This window comes from Gastrolobium bilobum, unplaced genomic scaffold, assembly GCF_033153095.1.
Source record: "Gastrolobium bilobum isolate Gb01-03AN ecotype WA unplaced genomic scaffold, APGP_CSIRO_Gbil_v1 utg12072, whole genome shotgun sequence".
Taxonomy (NCBI): Eukaryota; Viridiplantae; Streptophyta; class Magnoliopsida; order Fabales; family Fabaceae; genus Gastrolobium; species Gastrolobium bilobum.
Genome location: NW_026899161.1, coordinates 642,257 through 657,684, shown reverse-complemented (window position 1 = coordinate 657,684; position 15,428 = coordinate 642,257). Strand labels below are relative to the sequence as shown.

The 15,428-nt window shown below is 32.4% G+C and overlaps 2 protein-coding genes across 4 annotated transcripts; one reads left to right on the top strand and one right to left on the bottom strand.

Annotated features, from left to right (window-relative positions):
• Window positions 1–11,182: 11,182 nt before the first annotated feature.
• LOC133287907 (uncharacterized) lies at window positions 11,183–14,270 on the bottom strand. The gene is made up of 8 exons (XM_061485609.1): window positions 14,076–14,270; window positions 12,709–12,746; window positions 12,430–12,510; window positions 12,224–12,307; window positions 12,095–12,129; window positions 11,800–11,885; window positions 11,495–11,560; window positions 11,183–11,412 (listed from the first exon to the last, which is right to left on the bottom strand). The coding sequence occupies exons 1-8, from the start codon at window positions 14,140–14,142 to the stop codon at window positions 11,378–11,380; spliced, it is 492 nt and encodes a 163-aa protein (XP_061341593.1). The 5' UTR covers window positions 14,143–14,270; the 3' UTR covers window positions 11,183–11,377.
• Window positions 14,271–14,437: 167 nt separating this feature from the next.
• Window positions 14,438–15,392, top strand: LOC133287914 (uncharacterized). Of its 3 annotated transcripts, none has more exons than XM_061485616.1 (2): window positions 14,438–14,504; window positions 14,840–15,392. In XM_061485616.1, exon 2 carries the CDS (start codon window positions 14,843–14,845, stop codon window positions 15,047–15,049), a length of 207 nt encoding a protein of 68 aa, XP_061341600.1. In that variant the 5' UTR covers window positions 14,438–14,504; window positions 14,840–14,842; the 3' UTR covers window positions 15,050–15,392. The 3 variants fall into 3 exon arrangements, with proteins under 3 accessions (XP_061341600.1, XP_061341601.1, XP_061341602.1); XM_061485617.1 differs by having other exon boundaries at window positions 14,466–14,504; window positions 14,825–15,392; XM_061485618.1 differs by having other exon boundaries at window positions 14,482–14,504; window positions 14,785–15,392.
• The last annotated feature ends 36 nt before the right edge of the window (window positions 15,393–15,428 follow it).

The following is a 15,428-nucleotide window of genomic DNA, read 5'->3' as shown; positions in this document are numbered from 1 at the left end:
TAATAATAAGGGTAAAGAATTTTTCCGGTCAACGGAGATAAGTTATCTTCAGTGAATCCAAAACAATGTAGTTTTGGGACGGAAATCAAGATGTTTTTGTAATTCTAATATATTGAAGAGTTATATTAGTCTTTATCATTATAATTTTTTAATCTTATAACCCAAAATAATGTCGTTTTGAGTTCACTAAAAATAACTTTATTTTCGTTGATCGGAGAAATACTTTTGTCTAATAATAATTGCGTAGTTGCAATTAATAATAAGATATTCTAATACGAATAATTTAGTCTCAAATTGGCTTATGCTAACGAAATGCAGAGAATAAACAAAAAAATGATTTTCTTTTTAATTTTTTTTTTTTTTTTATATTCAAAGCTTATAAAATTGCATAGCTGTTTGGACAGGCTTTAAGCAGCTTATGATTTTTGTAGTTGAGCAAGTTGGAGCGGCAACAAAAGTGGATGTGACTCATGTGAGGGATACACGAAGTTATCTACCAGACAAAAACAAAGAAACAAACATTTTAACTGTGTAATATCCTCCTCTTTGTTTTTACAATAAGAGGTAGCTGGCCCAATTTAATACCCAAATTTAATTTTTATATCACATTATATATTTACTTAAATTATATTACTTTTATTGCATTAAATTTTCCCAGTAACAAGAGCCTTTGTACTTCACGAAAGAACGTGGGAACGCTGACTTTCTCTGTTTTGCTTATTGGCTAGGTGTGGACAAAGACAGAGCACAAAAAAGAAGAAAGCTAGTAGTAGGGTGGAACATGCAAGACTTAGTCTCCCTCTTGTGTTAGTGGTTATGTGTACAACAGTACAAGTAGCCTTTTGTTTAATCTTGATGGTGGCTATGGTGTTACCAATTCTTATTCAAAAAAATGTTGGCAAAAGGAGGAGGTCAAACCTACTGATAAATGATAATCATGAAGAAACCCAAAATCTTTCGACTTCCCTTGTGAGTTCTGACTATAAGTTGTGGGGTTTATTTATTTATTTCTCCTAAAAAAAGAGAATATCATTGTTTTTTTTTTAAAATTATAAGTTTTATGTCAAATGTTACAGATTAAATAATAAAAATCATAGACCAAGTAGCAAGAGTAACATATTTATAAAAGTTTCAGGCTCATAAAAATATTAAACTTTTATTACTCATCCTGTATTTTAAAAAAATAGTATCATATTTTCTTTTTTGAAGAAAATATCAGAGCGAACCCCTAAATTGTGATTAATAGATTAAACACTTTTCACATTGATTATTAAATTCTATATTTTGAATCTTTTCCTCTCTCTTTTTTCTTTTTCGTGAAATCCTATTTAAAATTTTTTTAATGAAAGAGTTGTTACACTTTTATAAAATTTCTTAACATAAGTGCCATGTGAACATCTCATTTAAACATGATATGAGTGTGCAAGAGAAATAGATAATCCCTTATCAAATAAGGAAAAAAAAAATATGAGAGAAAATAATCACAAAAATAGGAGTGGTGTTGATGAATTATTTTTTTTATATTTAATAAAAGATGTAGTGAATACTCGATGCTCTTGTAGCATTAAAAATATTTTCGATACGAGGGTAATAGAATTTTATATCCATAAATTTTTTATTCCTATCTCCTCCCCTAAGCTATATGATGAGGCTACTTAAAACGCTTTGTTAAAAGGTCTCTCTGCCAGGTCTAACAGATAAGCCTTGAACCTCAAAAAAAAAATTAAAATAAATAGAATGATATTGGTTTACGAGTTTGATTTATTCAAATAATTTTTTATAATGATTCACGTAGCCTATGATTTTTGAGAGAAATTATTTCGTTTTAAATAAATCCATTTTGGTCAACCATAAGGAACAAGTAATTTAGCGTAAAATTACGTTGGTGCTGATGCAAATATCCGAGCTAATTGACCACGTGTACTAATTTTATTTTATTTTACTTTATTTTCTGTAGAAATGTAATTATATTTAAATTTGATAGATGAAAGTCTAAGACAAGCTACCTAGAAACATTCCCTCCATAAATAATGGTTATTATTATTTTAACTGGACGCCCCTGCAGAAAACATGATGGAACGGATTGGGATACTCTAATTATTGTGCTTGATCAAGTCATGTTCTCCGTCGCATAAGATGGCTATTTCCCCTTATCCACTTTATCATTTTACACGATATCAAATAGAGAAATAGTATTTAAATTGTCAAATATACGAGGCTAATAACAACAACTTAGAAGACGAAGATACAGATAAATTTTGATCAAAGAATTCTCATCATGAAAATGCATACCCATAATAAAAGGGTTTTATTAGCAAGCTTTTAAAAGATATAGATGGAAAAAAAAAACATTAAATAATTTTTAAAATAAATTTTCATTCTTTTAAATAATTTTTCAATTATTATTTAGTATCCTTAAAATATTCATTATTAAAAGTCTGAAACTAAATAGTGGTAGAATTATTTTATAGTAATATAAGTTATATTTCCAATTTTAATTGTTAATCTCATTTGAATTTAATGGCTGACCTGATTATTAAATTAAAACCGTTTAGATACATTATATCAATAAAAAAACCATTAAAGTTTTCCAAAAAATAAAAATAAAAATAAAAAATCATTAAATACCAGTAAATTCACGATTAAATCTTCTTACTATTCACAGCCGTATGCAACTATGAGTATTATGTTCAAAATCTTATAGAGAAACATGTTCTACAGTTGTACTACTCTATTTGAACTAAGAATCGAACAAGTCTCGGGAAACGCATTATAACTGAATCAACTAGCTAGTGGTAGTATGTTCTACTAAACGATGTTCATATTACAATTATTTATAGATGCGTTTATTCTCCTGTAAAAGAAAATTTTCTATAGCAAATGATTATAATTATGTATTACGGATAATACATAGTTATAATAATAAATTTGTTTTTTCTCTCTCTTCAAATATTGTTGGCTAACGTGACAAAAAAAAAAAAAAATTATCATTATAATTTATAATTATATATTATCTTTAGTACATAATTAAAATTAATTGCTGCAGAAAATTTTTTGTGTAGTGAAAGAATTATTTATTGCTTTAAAACTTAGTGCAAGTGGGGACAAGGAACTATGTCTACTGAATTTTTTTTTGGAAATCACGCGTTATTGCTTTCAAACTCCAGCTTGGCACACGTTTATAAAAGATTTGGCTACAAAATATTTAATATATTTTAGAAATAAGATGTGGAATGTGTTTAGAATTTAATTAATTGCCAAGTTTCGTATCATAATCTTTCCTTAATTATTAGGTTTATTTAATTATAACTATATTTTTTTATTTTTAGGAGTTTTAATTCTAATTTGTTTGTGATTAGTCATCTTTATTTTTATTTGTAGAAATTTTTCTTATTTTTAGGAAATATATATCTTATTTCCTTATCTTAGTTTTTGCTTTCGATATAGGATTTCAATCTTGTTAGGTTATTTTCTTATCTTAGTAGTAGATTTATTTTTGATTTAGTTTGCATTAGGATTTGATTTTTAATTTGGGTTGTAATTGGTCTATTTATAGGTGAACAAACAATGAGAATACAATAGAGTTTTTGTTCACAAATTTGAGAGTTTTCTCTTTGGTTCTCTAAAGAACTAGCGAACTTATTGGAATTACTCTCTAACATTTTCTAATTCGACTTATCAAATGGATTTTCATCAACGTTTGTGGTGTTTTCGACTATACCGAAATTCTTACCTCTTCATATATAATGAGTAGCGGTCTCCCCATCAAAATCTGATTGTAAAAACGCTCCTCAAGTTTCTTATTCATTGATAGGTTGTCGTTCTCGGCAGGAGTCCCATCAATATGAGAGTTTTTCCCCCTTAAATCTCTCACATCCTTCTCCAAACAAAATCATATACTTCATGCCCTCAAATTTTAACGTAAAATCTACTATTGGCTAGTGTTGAGGCCTGTGTGCCTTTACATAAAGAGACATGTTTACTTACACACTTGGCGTTGGTGTGAATTTTGTTTTCTGGCTTTCAAATGGAGAGAAAACACGGGAATAGATTTTTTCATATGAAGTTTTTAAATGACTTTAAAATATATACTTGTTTAATATGGGTTTATTGTTTCTCACAGATAGGGGTGTAAATGGGCCAGGCTGGCCCAGCCCAGCCTACGGCCCGGCCTACATTGAGCCCAGCCCAAGCCCGGCCTTTCAGAAAAGTAGAGTAGGCTTAGGCTTATAAAAAAGCTTTTTTAATAAATAGGCCATAGGCCAATTTTGTCAAGCCCGACCTACAGCCTTGTAGGCTGGCCTATTTAATTTATTAAAATAAAATATTTATTTTATGTGGCAAATACACAAAGTACCAAATACCAATATCTCTTACTTTTTGTGCTATTTTATTTTATGAAAGGAAAACTTGTCTAATGTCCAAATTTTACATGTTGTTGCAGCTTAATACCATGGAGCAATGAGTACCTTGTTGGATTATGATGTTACTGATGAAGATCTTTCAATAATACTCTTCTTTCCCTTATCTTGATGGTGGTTTAAAGATTTTTAGATGAATGACATTCTCTTGTAGACTTTATTTCAGCATCCAGTAATTGTATTTTTCTTATTTTTCTCATTTCTTTGACTCTATTCCTCTATGATATACATTCTAGAGTTGAGGTATTATGTTGACTATTTCTTGTTTGTCATTTTTTTCTTACGAGAAGTACTAGTGCATGCATGAAAGGAACTTTTGTTGCTCTATAAAATTATTTTTTTTGCTTAGTATATATAGTGGGAGGCCTACAAGGCCTGTAGGCCATGTCAGGCTTTCTTGTTTGTGAAAATGGGTCGGGCTTGGCCTACAAATAAAGCCTTTAATAGGCCAGTAGGCCAGATAGGCTGAATTTTTTTTTGACGTAGGCTTGGGCCAGGATGGCCAAAGCCCAGCCCAGCCCATTTACACCCCTACTCACAGAGCTATCTTCAACCATCTCAAAATTATATCATTTTGAGGATTGAGAGAATTAATAAAGAATATTTTGATAAAATTCTTATAACAAAAATAAATAAAATTTCTAAAATATTCTTCATTAATTTTTCAAACCCTTGCGACATAATTTTAGAAATTAATGAAGAATATTTTAGGACAAATAAATGCAACTACAATTTTCCCAATCCTCCAGGGTTGCAAATAAAATTTTTCCGTCAATAAATGCAACTTAACATAAAAGCCAGATTCGCATATAGGGTTGGCAAAACGGGCCAACCCGGCTCGACCCGGCCCGACCCGCATTCAGCCCGAAAAAAATGAGTCGGGTCGGGTTGGCTCGAAAAAAAAATGAGCCAGAAAACCCAACCCGGCTCGACCCGAGCCGGGTTAGGGTTGGCTCGCGGGTTGGCTCGATAATCAGCTCGCGGGTTGACTAGTAAAAAAGCTCACGGGTTGGCTCAAAAAAAGCTCACGAGTTAGCTCGAAATGATGCTAGTGGGTTGGCTCGCGGGTTGGTTAGCTCAAAATATTGGCTCGCTGGTTGTCTCGCGGGTTGGCTCAAAAACTTTAATTTTTGTGGTTTGTTCTCCTGTATAAAATTATTGTATTTTGCAGTCCAACTACAAGTAGAGTAGTTTACAAAATTCAAAAACATTAAATGAAACACAAACCACTTCACTAATCACAGGAGTCATTTATCATGATTTTCTGAATTACTCTAACTCACGATAACCATAAAACGTATATAAAGCCAAAAAATAAAAAATAAAAGAAATCCATTATATATTTCAACGATAAGCATCTAAAATCAAAAGCCAATCATGAAAAAAAAGGACCTGCAAAAGCGACCAATATAGTAAAGTCCATCAGTGAAGAATCCATCAGTAAAGTCCATTGTATTTTATTAAAAAAAAAAAAAAAAGAGTAACCCGCGAGCTGGCTCGTTCAACCCGCGAGCTGGCTCGTTTGAGCTCGGGTTGGCTCGGGTCGGGCTAAATCGAGCTGGCAGCTCATTTTTGCCAACCCAACCCGGCTCGTTTTGTGCGGGTTACGAGCCAACCCGACGGGTTGGCTCATTTTTGCCATCCCTATTCGCATATCGGAGCAAGTATCAAAATTCAGTTGATCTTTCACCTCCATTCTTTGAGTTTTGTTTGGGAGTTTGGAGGAGAAAAAAAGAAAAAGAATTCAAGGGAGAGGAAGAGAAAGGAAGGAGAGAGAAACAAAGATTATTCTCTTCCCTCGTTTGGGAGTTAAAATCTTTCAAATTTGAAGAACTTTAATTTTGAGAAGAAGGATTTTAGAGGAATTTGTGAAAATTCCTAAATTCTTTCCCTCATTTTTTTAAACTTACATACAAGGAAAAAAATTAATAAAATCTAGGGGTGTTCGCGGTCTGGATTGTATCGGTTTTGGAAGCAAAAATCATCCGATCCGATCCCTTCGGTTTGATCATGTAATTATCCATTCCGTTTGGATTTTTTTTGAAATCCGATCCAATCCAATCCAATTTTTTCGGTTTGGATTGGATCAATTTTTTGAAAATCCTAAAATTTATTTCATGATTATTGTGCAAATAACATCTTTTGTATATATTGACTTTGTAAATTTATTTTTTTGAAATACAAAAGCAATAATATAATATTTTTTGGGGCAATGAGATATGAAGCTCTACTTAAATAAAATTTTGTTGATGAGATGTGATTAGGCTTTTTCTTGAGTTTAGTTGATGGGTTAATGGATCTTGGGTTTAGATATTTTTGCGCTATGATTGGGGAAAGACCCAAGTAGGTAAAGGGGAATTAATATATTATATCGGTTTGGATCGGTACGATTTTCATCGACCAATCCGAAAACCGATCCAATCCAATTAAAATTTACGATTTTTTTTTCGATTTTCGATTTATTCGGTTATTGATTTTTCGATTCGGTCACCGCCGTTTGAATCGATTTGGATAGATTGATAAATATCCCTAATAAAACCCTTCTTTTCTTTTTCTTTTCCTCTTAAAACTAATTCTCAAACAAATCCTGAGTCTCCCACTCATTCATGGGAAACTAATTCCATGATCATTTTCTCTCTCTTTCTTTTTTTTTCTCTCGGCAGCCCGCGGAGTGCACTATATATTTGCTCTCATTCCTGAGATAGAAAAAGTTACACGTGTCTCTTCAAGATAATCATCTCTAATTTTTTAAAAACTAGCAGTCCATTTTAATATTTTATTTTGTCGATTAGCAAATTGGCGGATCCAACAAATTTGAATTTTAATCATTGAAGATGAGTGAAAAGGAAGTTGGTAGGTAATGCACTTTTGATTTCTAAATGCCATATGCCACTCGGATAAATACAACGTCTATTTTTTTAATATATTATTTCTCATTCTATTGTGTATTTAACGTTTACTAAGAATATAGAATTATCTTTTCTACTATACAGACTACAAGAAATTTGCTTACAGTTATCATAGATGCTACAAGTAATTTAAAATGCTATAAATCCTAGGAAATTTGCTAACTCAACTGTTAATTCATAGACTTAATTGTCTTTTTTTGTAAATAACAAAACTTATATTTTTAAAAATAGAAAAAATATCTTTGTAAAATTTAATATCGGAGATGAGAAAATTTTACTCACAGATTGCGATAGTTGTTTGAATATCTTTGTCATGTAAACGTACGTAGTGAAAAAATGCTTCATAAAGTTTTGTTATATGAATATGTGATCCAGAATAAATTAGGATTTTTTGTATTATATTAATTGATATATAGATTTGATAATAATTATGATATTTAAGATATCAATATTCTTTTATTTTTAGAGATTTCGTCTTTAATAAAATATATATTTTAAGAAAGTTTATATTAAGATTATGTATTTAATATCTAGAATTTTTATTATCTTTTTAGTTATAAATATCATTTAAGTGACTTAGGTGATTTGGAATTTTGCATTATAGATAATTGTTATTTCCTTTTGCATAGTATATCTAAAACTTGAATCAGATGAATACTACGTCACACTCTAAGTTTAGAGTAAATATCTTTTGAGTCTGTTATCAAAAAAAATATATATATATCTTTTGAGTCTCTAACAAAAAATATTGTCCCCACTTTAATCTCCCATAAAAAAATTACTCTTAAAATATCTAAGAAATTCAAGATGGACTCATTTAGTTGAAATCGTGGTCTCTCACAAATTCAAAAAAGACCTATATTAGTACCTCAAAAGGATTAAAATAGGTCCAACTTGAATTTCACAGGGACTAGATGACTAATTTTTTTTTAAGAGACTAAAGTGGAGACCATATTTTTTGTTAGGAGCTCAAAAAAATATTTACTCCTAAATTTATCATCGAGTAACATTTGAAAAAGAGTATTCTTAATTTATCAGCCAGGTAGTGGCGGAGCCACTTGAAAAGCACCACCTAATTTTTTAAAATGGTATAGATTTTCTTAAATTTTTTTTGATGAAGCCTTTATATTAGTTGGATTTTTAAAAACAATATAACTTTGGCACAATCTAATTCTACTGGCTGAATTTTTTGGTACTACCTAGCTTTTTTCTCTAACTCCGCCACTGCAGCCAGAAGAATATTCACTTGTAAATTCTCCTACTTCATTATAGCATTAGGATCAAAAAGTTGACGTTTATACTGAAATTATCATTATGCTTTTATAGTTAGTTAGATGCTACTTAAAAGTTTATAAAAAAAATTGCCACCGAAGTTTCTAGAAGTGCCATGTAATCATTCATGTCTAATGCATATGCGGCAAGGAGAGTTGGACCTAGGAGAGAATTTATTGTGGTGCGGCACCACTATTTTTTTGGGTGGTTCTTTAATGTAAATGAAAGGATAAAATTAGAAAAGAAGAAAAATAGCAGGGGTAAAATAAGAAAGAAAAAAATTAGTATTATGAAAGGAAACACCAAATCATTAAGTGGTTCTGAAGCATATTGAATATTTCCTGGACCTAGATTCGAGTTTTGGTCCAGAACAGACAACTTATAAAAGAAAATATCTTTAGTAGTAGGTAGTATTAAAAATTAGATACATCTGTTACTAAATTTGGCAAAAAGTAATAGAATTAATTTTTCTCATTTTACCCATTTTTTTTATGGTTATTGACATTTGATTAGTCCAATATCTATTAAACTGAATCACACACTGTTGAACCTAGTATTATTGGTGAAAATCTTAATTGGGTTGTACTTTGCGAGATATTTAGGTTGTTGATGGGATTCTCAACGAGATAGTTGAGTTGGTGTAGAAGTGTTAAGGTAGTTTGAGCAGATTGGGAGGTAATCTACAAAGCCCTCTGATATTCAAGTCAGTTTAAGTTCAAGATATTCACATAGTGGTGGATAGATGATCATACATGGGTTCAATACATCTATATTTATAGTGGAAAGGAGTCTTGCTTATGTTGCATTTGTATGGCAATATTCATTACTATAAGTGGAGAATGATAGCTTTCACAGACTACGTTGTGGGTGATATGCGTATAATGAGGCTAAGCCCTTGTAAATGTCGCAACATGCATGTGTGATCCTTTATTCATTAGTTCATGTGGTGGTCAAGTTGTTCTGAGCAGGTGATAACGCAAGATCCTCTTGTATGAGTTGGTTACGTGTGCTAGGAAGTTGCGAGATCCTTACATTATTCAGAATGAATGCGTTTTTCTTCTCAGTAAGTAATGGTCTTATGGACTTATTAAACGTATGTCTGGTTGTGCATACTATTTCGTGATTCAAATCAACACTTATGTCTCACTTTTTCCTAAGTAAGGGAATACATACCTACCTAGTACCAAAGATATGCTCCATACAAAATAATACACTTACTGATTATGTCATGTTACATATTTTAGTTTATATATTTAAATACATAAGGTTTCCCTATAATTGTCATACACTTTATTTCTACTTTCTAGCTGTTGGAAGCAATAAAACAAAGCAATACCTGTAAATCTTAAGTGTTATTAAGGGGGAATTTGTGCCAAACAAACATCATTCTAATGCAACAATCAGCGAAAGTTATAATTCCAAAACACTGCAATTAAACTTTAGGGGCTTCTTTGAAGGAAGGTCTGATGAAAAATAATCTTGACACTAATTTATTATCCATCATCATCATAATTGCAGCTAGCTATGCATTGATTTCATGATAACCATGTGAGCCCTTGATCAAATGATCATAGACGACTGGGATATAAGCGCAATACCTGCCGGCCTTCGTTTTTGTTGCCTGTCAAGCCAACTTTCATTTCATTATTGTCCTTTATCCTTTTCTTAACATAAATCTAAAACTATACATTAATACGACAGCTTTTCTAGTGGTATATATACCTCACACAACTCAAATGCAGTTTCTTAACTGTACAAATATAAATATTGAATAGAATTGGTAAAGGATATGGCCAGGGGAAACTTGAACAAGGAATTGGTTGTGGGCTTATGTTTGTATTTACCTCCTCTAAAGTTTCATACATTAATTTAGTTATGTTATTCTTATGTCATGTACTATACAGCACTTGTATAGTTGTATACCTGTGCAAATAAAACATCTATTAGACTTATTTAAAATTAAGTAGAACTACTTACACGCACCAGCTATTCAGGTGCACCTGTATGTGTTCAAAAAGTATTTATCATTTAGAGATTATACATCCATTAACCCAAAGAAATTAATTAATATAAAAAGTTAAGAAATTTTAAAATGAAATGGTGCAACAAAATTAAATTTCAATTATTAAAAAATTAGACAATTAATGGTTGATCCGTTTTCCACTGCCAAGACTTGGCTAATACCTCTCCACAACCATTTGCTATATTAAGTTTGAATCAACCAACCACCTTAGAATGAAGAGAAGGATGTAAAGGACCTTTCCATCTTGACAGCTTAGAGAAATTCACGGAGCCGTCCCCATATTTGCATGAATATGTTTATTACAAGTAATGCATTTGGTGCTTAAAAAATAAACAGGTTTCTTCATTGCCAAATAACAGCTAACGCAACCCCCAAACACTGAACTTCAGTAATCTTTAGTATCTGTACCCAACTGTTTAGAAAGAGAACTGTGTAGAAATACTCCAAAAAGGGCCAAAACAAAAAAATTATTTGAACACTCCCACCACCCCCCCAAAAAAAAAAAAGAAATGGCTCTGAAGTCGATTATTAACAATAAATAAAAGGCCGATGGAGAATGCATAAAGAGAGAAAGCGAAACGTTTATATGTAAAGTCACAAAATGCGGAAATAATTGCATTACATGTTACCAACTTGGAATGGTAATATCCATTATAAAGCTAAATGGACACAATGTTATTATGTGTAGTAATAGCACAAATTCCTCCTACTCATTGTAGTATAACTAGGCCATATGACATTCTACATGAACTTCACTTGCGTGCTTCAGCCTTCTTCTGCTCTTTGGCTGAAACAGATATATTCATTAGTATCAAGATTTTGGATATGAAATAGAGTAGTAAGCAACACGAACAGTATTTAGAGCTTACCAGCTTTCTCTTCTTCTCGCTTTTTAGCAGCTTCTGCCCTTTGCTCACGTATAAGAGCTAAACGTTCTGAATGACAAAGAAACTAAACATTAATCATCGGGAAATGAAAGCCCCTCATAACAGAACATTTCTCGTTGCGAAGCATATTTTATTTCATTCAAGTCATACAGCTTAGTAGTTACCAATCAATATATAGTTTACATGTCATAATATCAAACTTAAGGGTGAAAAAGAAAAAGAAAAAGATGTACAAAAGCACATAATTAGAGGTAATGTTTCAATAATGTTTCAAGAGCTACAAGTACCTAAATCTTTCTTTGCTTGTTCTGTTTTTCCTTGCTCTTGCAGTCTCATATAACGCTCATGAGCTCTCTGTTTCTCTAGTTCCTCTCTGCAAGCACCAGGGAAAATTGAAAGATATTCAGAAAACATATTGACAGTTTGACACAAAAGTTACACCTTCAATATTTCCCCATTATGGAACCAAATGAATTAGACAAAAAAGAATGTTCTGCTCCCCTCTAACAGCAAGCAACAGCCCCTTTAAGTGCAGAAACATATAACTCCCTTTAAACAATAAGCAAATGAAAAATAGCAAACCTTTCACGCCTTGAAAGTTCAGTTGTTTTCTCAACCTGCTTCCACAAGAAAATAGCATTATTCTTTGCGTATAATTTAATTACTATAAAGATGTCTATGTAAGGACCAAATACATAAAGTTGAACTCACATCAAGATCTCTAGCTTTCAAGCTCTTTGGCTTTACCAAGTTAGGATTTTCAATCTCAATAATCCCTTGAGTTCCTTTGTTCTTCTGCATACATTATATAGCAACAAGACATCAATTTCATATTGATGGCGGCAGACCATAGAACAAAACCTTTGGAAAAAGAAGAAGCAATCCATCTATACTAGTAGTAATTGTGAGATACTAACTGCAGTTTCTTCTTCAGATTCTTCTCCAGATTCATCCCCAGATGCTTCCTCAGTTTCTTCCTCTTCATGCTCAGCTTCTTTCTAATAAGGTTGTGAAGAGAATGACCGTGTAAAATAAGGTAAAAGATATAGAGAAACAGAAAACAAATTAATACATCCATATGCATATAAAAAAGAATTGTTACCATAGATACTCCATACAAACAAAACTATTCTGTGTGTAAATGATCACATGCATGTGTGCTTGAGAGACAAGAGATAAAGGAAGCAGAAGAAAACCTGTCTAAAAGTTCGAGGACGGTTAGAGGTTCCAGCAACTGCAGTAATCAAAAGAAACATTTAAGTTTTCTGAGGTGCTTACACCATTTTTCTGTTTCTTTTCATCAGAGAGGGGGCAAAAGGGTGTTGACATCAAAAAGAACTTTTACGCAGGCTAAATTTCAAAATTAGAGAACTGAAATATATTTTAACTAATTCCTCCATATAATAGTTTGAGACTGGACCAGACCTATGGTGAGCCGTAAGAGTCACGACAAGATAACAAGCATTCAAAACATAAAGATACTGGAAAGGGAAAACAACAGACATTGAACTGAAATAGTCTTTTAAATGCAATCACAGGGTAGAACAAATACAGGTATTAAACAAGCTCTTCCTCGCATTTCCTTTGTCAAACCAACTAACAGGTGAGAAAATTGTCAGATCAACTAAAACTTTCTAGAACTGGTTAAGGTAACTTGCTTTCAGTCCCTATCTGATTCATCAGTCCCACATCAACAACCCAAGCCTTTTCTCCCCAATATAATCCATTTTTTAAATGGTTAACAAGTCTTTAAAGAAAAATGAATTGTATCAACAAAACAGCTTGTTCAAGTTCTCTTTTCTTTTTTTCATCTCTACTAAACCCACCAACACGACAAAGATATCTGTATGTTTTTTTTTTTTTTTGATAAACCACATGTATTCTTTACGGGAACAAATCCTCTTTGAGCCGGGAATATCCACATCATAGCGGGGCTAGCTCTCCCAAAAGACATTGTTTAAGAGGAATCAAGCATGTAACACTTGAACCAACTCCCTTTAATAGATATCTGTATGTTTTGATCTATAGCCCAAACAGAAACACACTGGGACCATAGACAGCAAAGTTTCAATCCCAGCAAATTGCCGATGCATTACTACTTTGGTTATTATATATTTTCCTGTAAATCTAAGGTCCTAACTATGTCAATTTCATCTGTAACGCAGTTTGAAGCTTCCCAAAAGAATCAAACAAAAAAACACAAAACTCAACAACTAAAGCTAAAAGCAGTAATTTGAATTCAATTCAAACAAGAAGAGATATTTAGAAAGTTTCCAAGCAGGCAGTCTCTCTCTCTATCTCTATCTCTCCAGATCTAACAATTCCAACAAATTTCACTTTCACACGAAAACAGTTCCGCAGCACCCTATTCCATTCTATTACACTAAGGCATAAAAATAATAAACACTATCCATTTTAGCTGAAAATCATATTTGGAACAAAATAATTGGATTTAGATGATGAGAATACCCACGTAGAAAAAGGCAATAGCAATTGAAGTATGACGCCAATTAATCGTAGGAAAGACTTAAAATTTTTAAGGGCAATCAGAAGAGGGGCTTACGCATATCTTCCGGTGTGGAGAATTGGCGGCGACCGGTGGGCTTGCTCTTGAATTTTCCCCTTCCCATTGTCAATCACACCTACGCTACGATCCTCGAATCAAATTCTCCTTCTTTCTGCAAATTTCCGAGGATAAGAACAAAAGGGGATGATGCACTTTCACTTTATTCCAAATTCCAAAAACCCTAGTCAAACTCCACACAGATTTGGATGATTGACTTTTCCTTGTTTTAAATATATGTCTTGATCGGATCCAGTTAAGTGAAAATGTTTGGGATAATACAAATGGACCTAACAGGCCCATGTTAGCAGCCCAGTAATATACGACGCCGTTTTGACCTTCAAGCTAAAACCTAAAATCCTCTTCTTTTTTTCCTTGCCCTCACTGTAAGTCCCACACTCTCTGAATTCAACGAGTATCGAAGCTCAGGTATTGAATTGAATTTACTTGCTTGTATCACATTGCTACCAGTAAGTGTATACCTTTTTTTTTCCCTCCTAATCTTGCATAGGCTTTTGAAATTTTTGATTTAATTGTACTTTAAATTGTAATTGAAAAAAAATTGTTTGATTGAAACTTTTTGACCGGTTGCCAAGAAATTTGATAACTTTTCGCCTTCAACTTGATTACCTGAAAACTTGTTTTATCTATTTTTGTTTGGGGTTTTATTTTATTTTTTTAAGACCAGAATGAAATTCAATTTTTGTAGCCTACCAAGTGTTTGATAAAATGTGTGTGGTGGTGATGAGGTTGCAAATTGTCAGGAGATGAAGAAAGGAGTGCACCCACAGAAGCAATGGATATCTTATGTTACACAAACGGGTAGATTGATGCATGTCATGATGACAAAGATACACCCAGTTGGTAAAGTCTACCACTTCCGAGCTAAGCGTCAAATGGCCGAGAGTTTAGGGCAGATTGCCAAGTTCAAACGTCGTTTCGGGTTAGAAAATCAAGGCGGCAATGAAAAATGAACTGTTCAACTACTAGAGGGAAATTTGGTTTTTTATTTCATGCTAGTTCGTGGAAAATAACAAGACAATTGGTGGTATTCTGAAGCAGGTTTTTTTTGTAGCCTTCAATATATCTAGTTAAACTGCAGAAATGTTTCCTTCTTCATTTCGTTCTAAGTGATGTCCTTAGCATTTGACCTTTGCTTGTGGGTTATATTAAATACAAGTTGGGGTTCCTTGTTAGCACTTTTGGACACTATTAACATATACAGAAAAATTGATGTTGGGGACTAGGATACGTGATGTTTATGTTGAAAGATCAATAACTGCTTTAAATTGAATAAATACATCCAGTGATTATTTGGTCCTTTAGCATGTCGGAAACAGGACGTACCATCAA

Bases quoted from the DNA above. Each gene is read 5' to 3' on its own strand.
- LOC133287914 (XM_061485616.1), top strand. From the start codon at position 14,843: ATGAAGAAAGGAGTGCACCCACAGAAGCAATGGATATCTTATGTTACA.
- LOC133287907 (XM_061485609.1), bottom strand. From the start codon at position 14,142: ATGGGAAGGGGAAAATTCAAGAGCAAGCCCACCGGTCGCCGCCAATTC. The intron at 12,511-12,708 runs GTTTTCTTCTGC...CAACCTTATTAG, and splicing joins GTCCTCGAACTTTTAGACAG to AAAGAAGCTGAGCATGAAGA. The intron at 11,413-11,494 runs GTAAGCTCTAAA...TATCTGTTTCAG, and splicing joins GCGAGAAGAAGAGAAAGCTG to CCAAAGAGCAGAAGAAGGCT.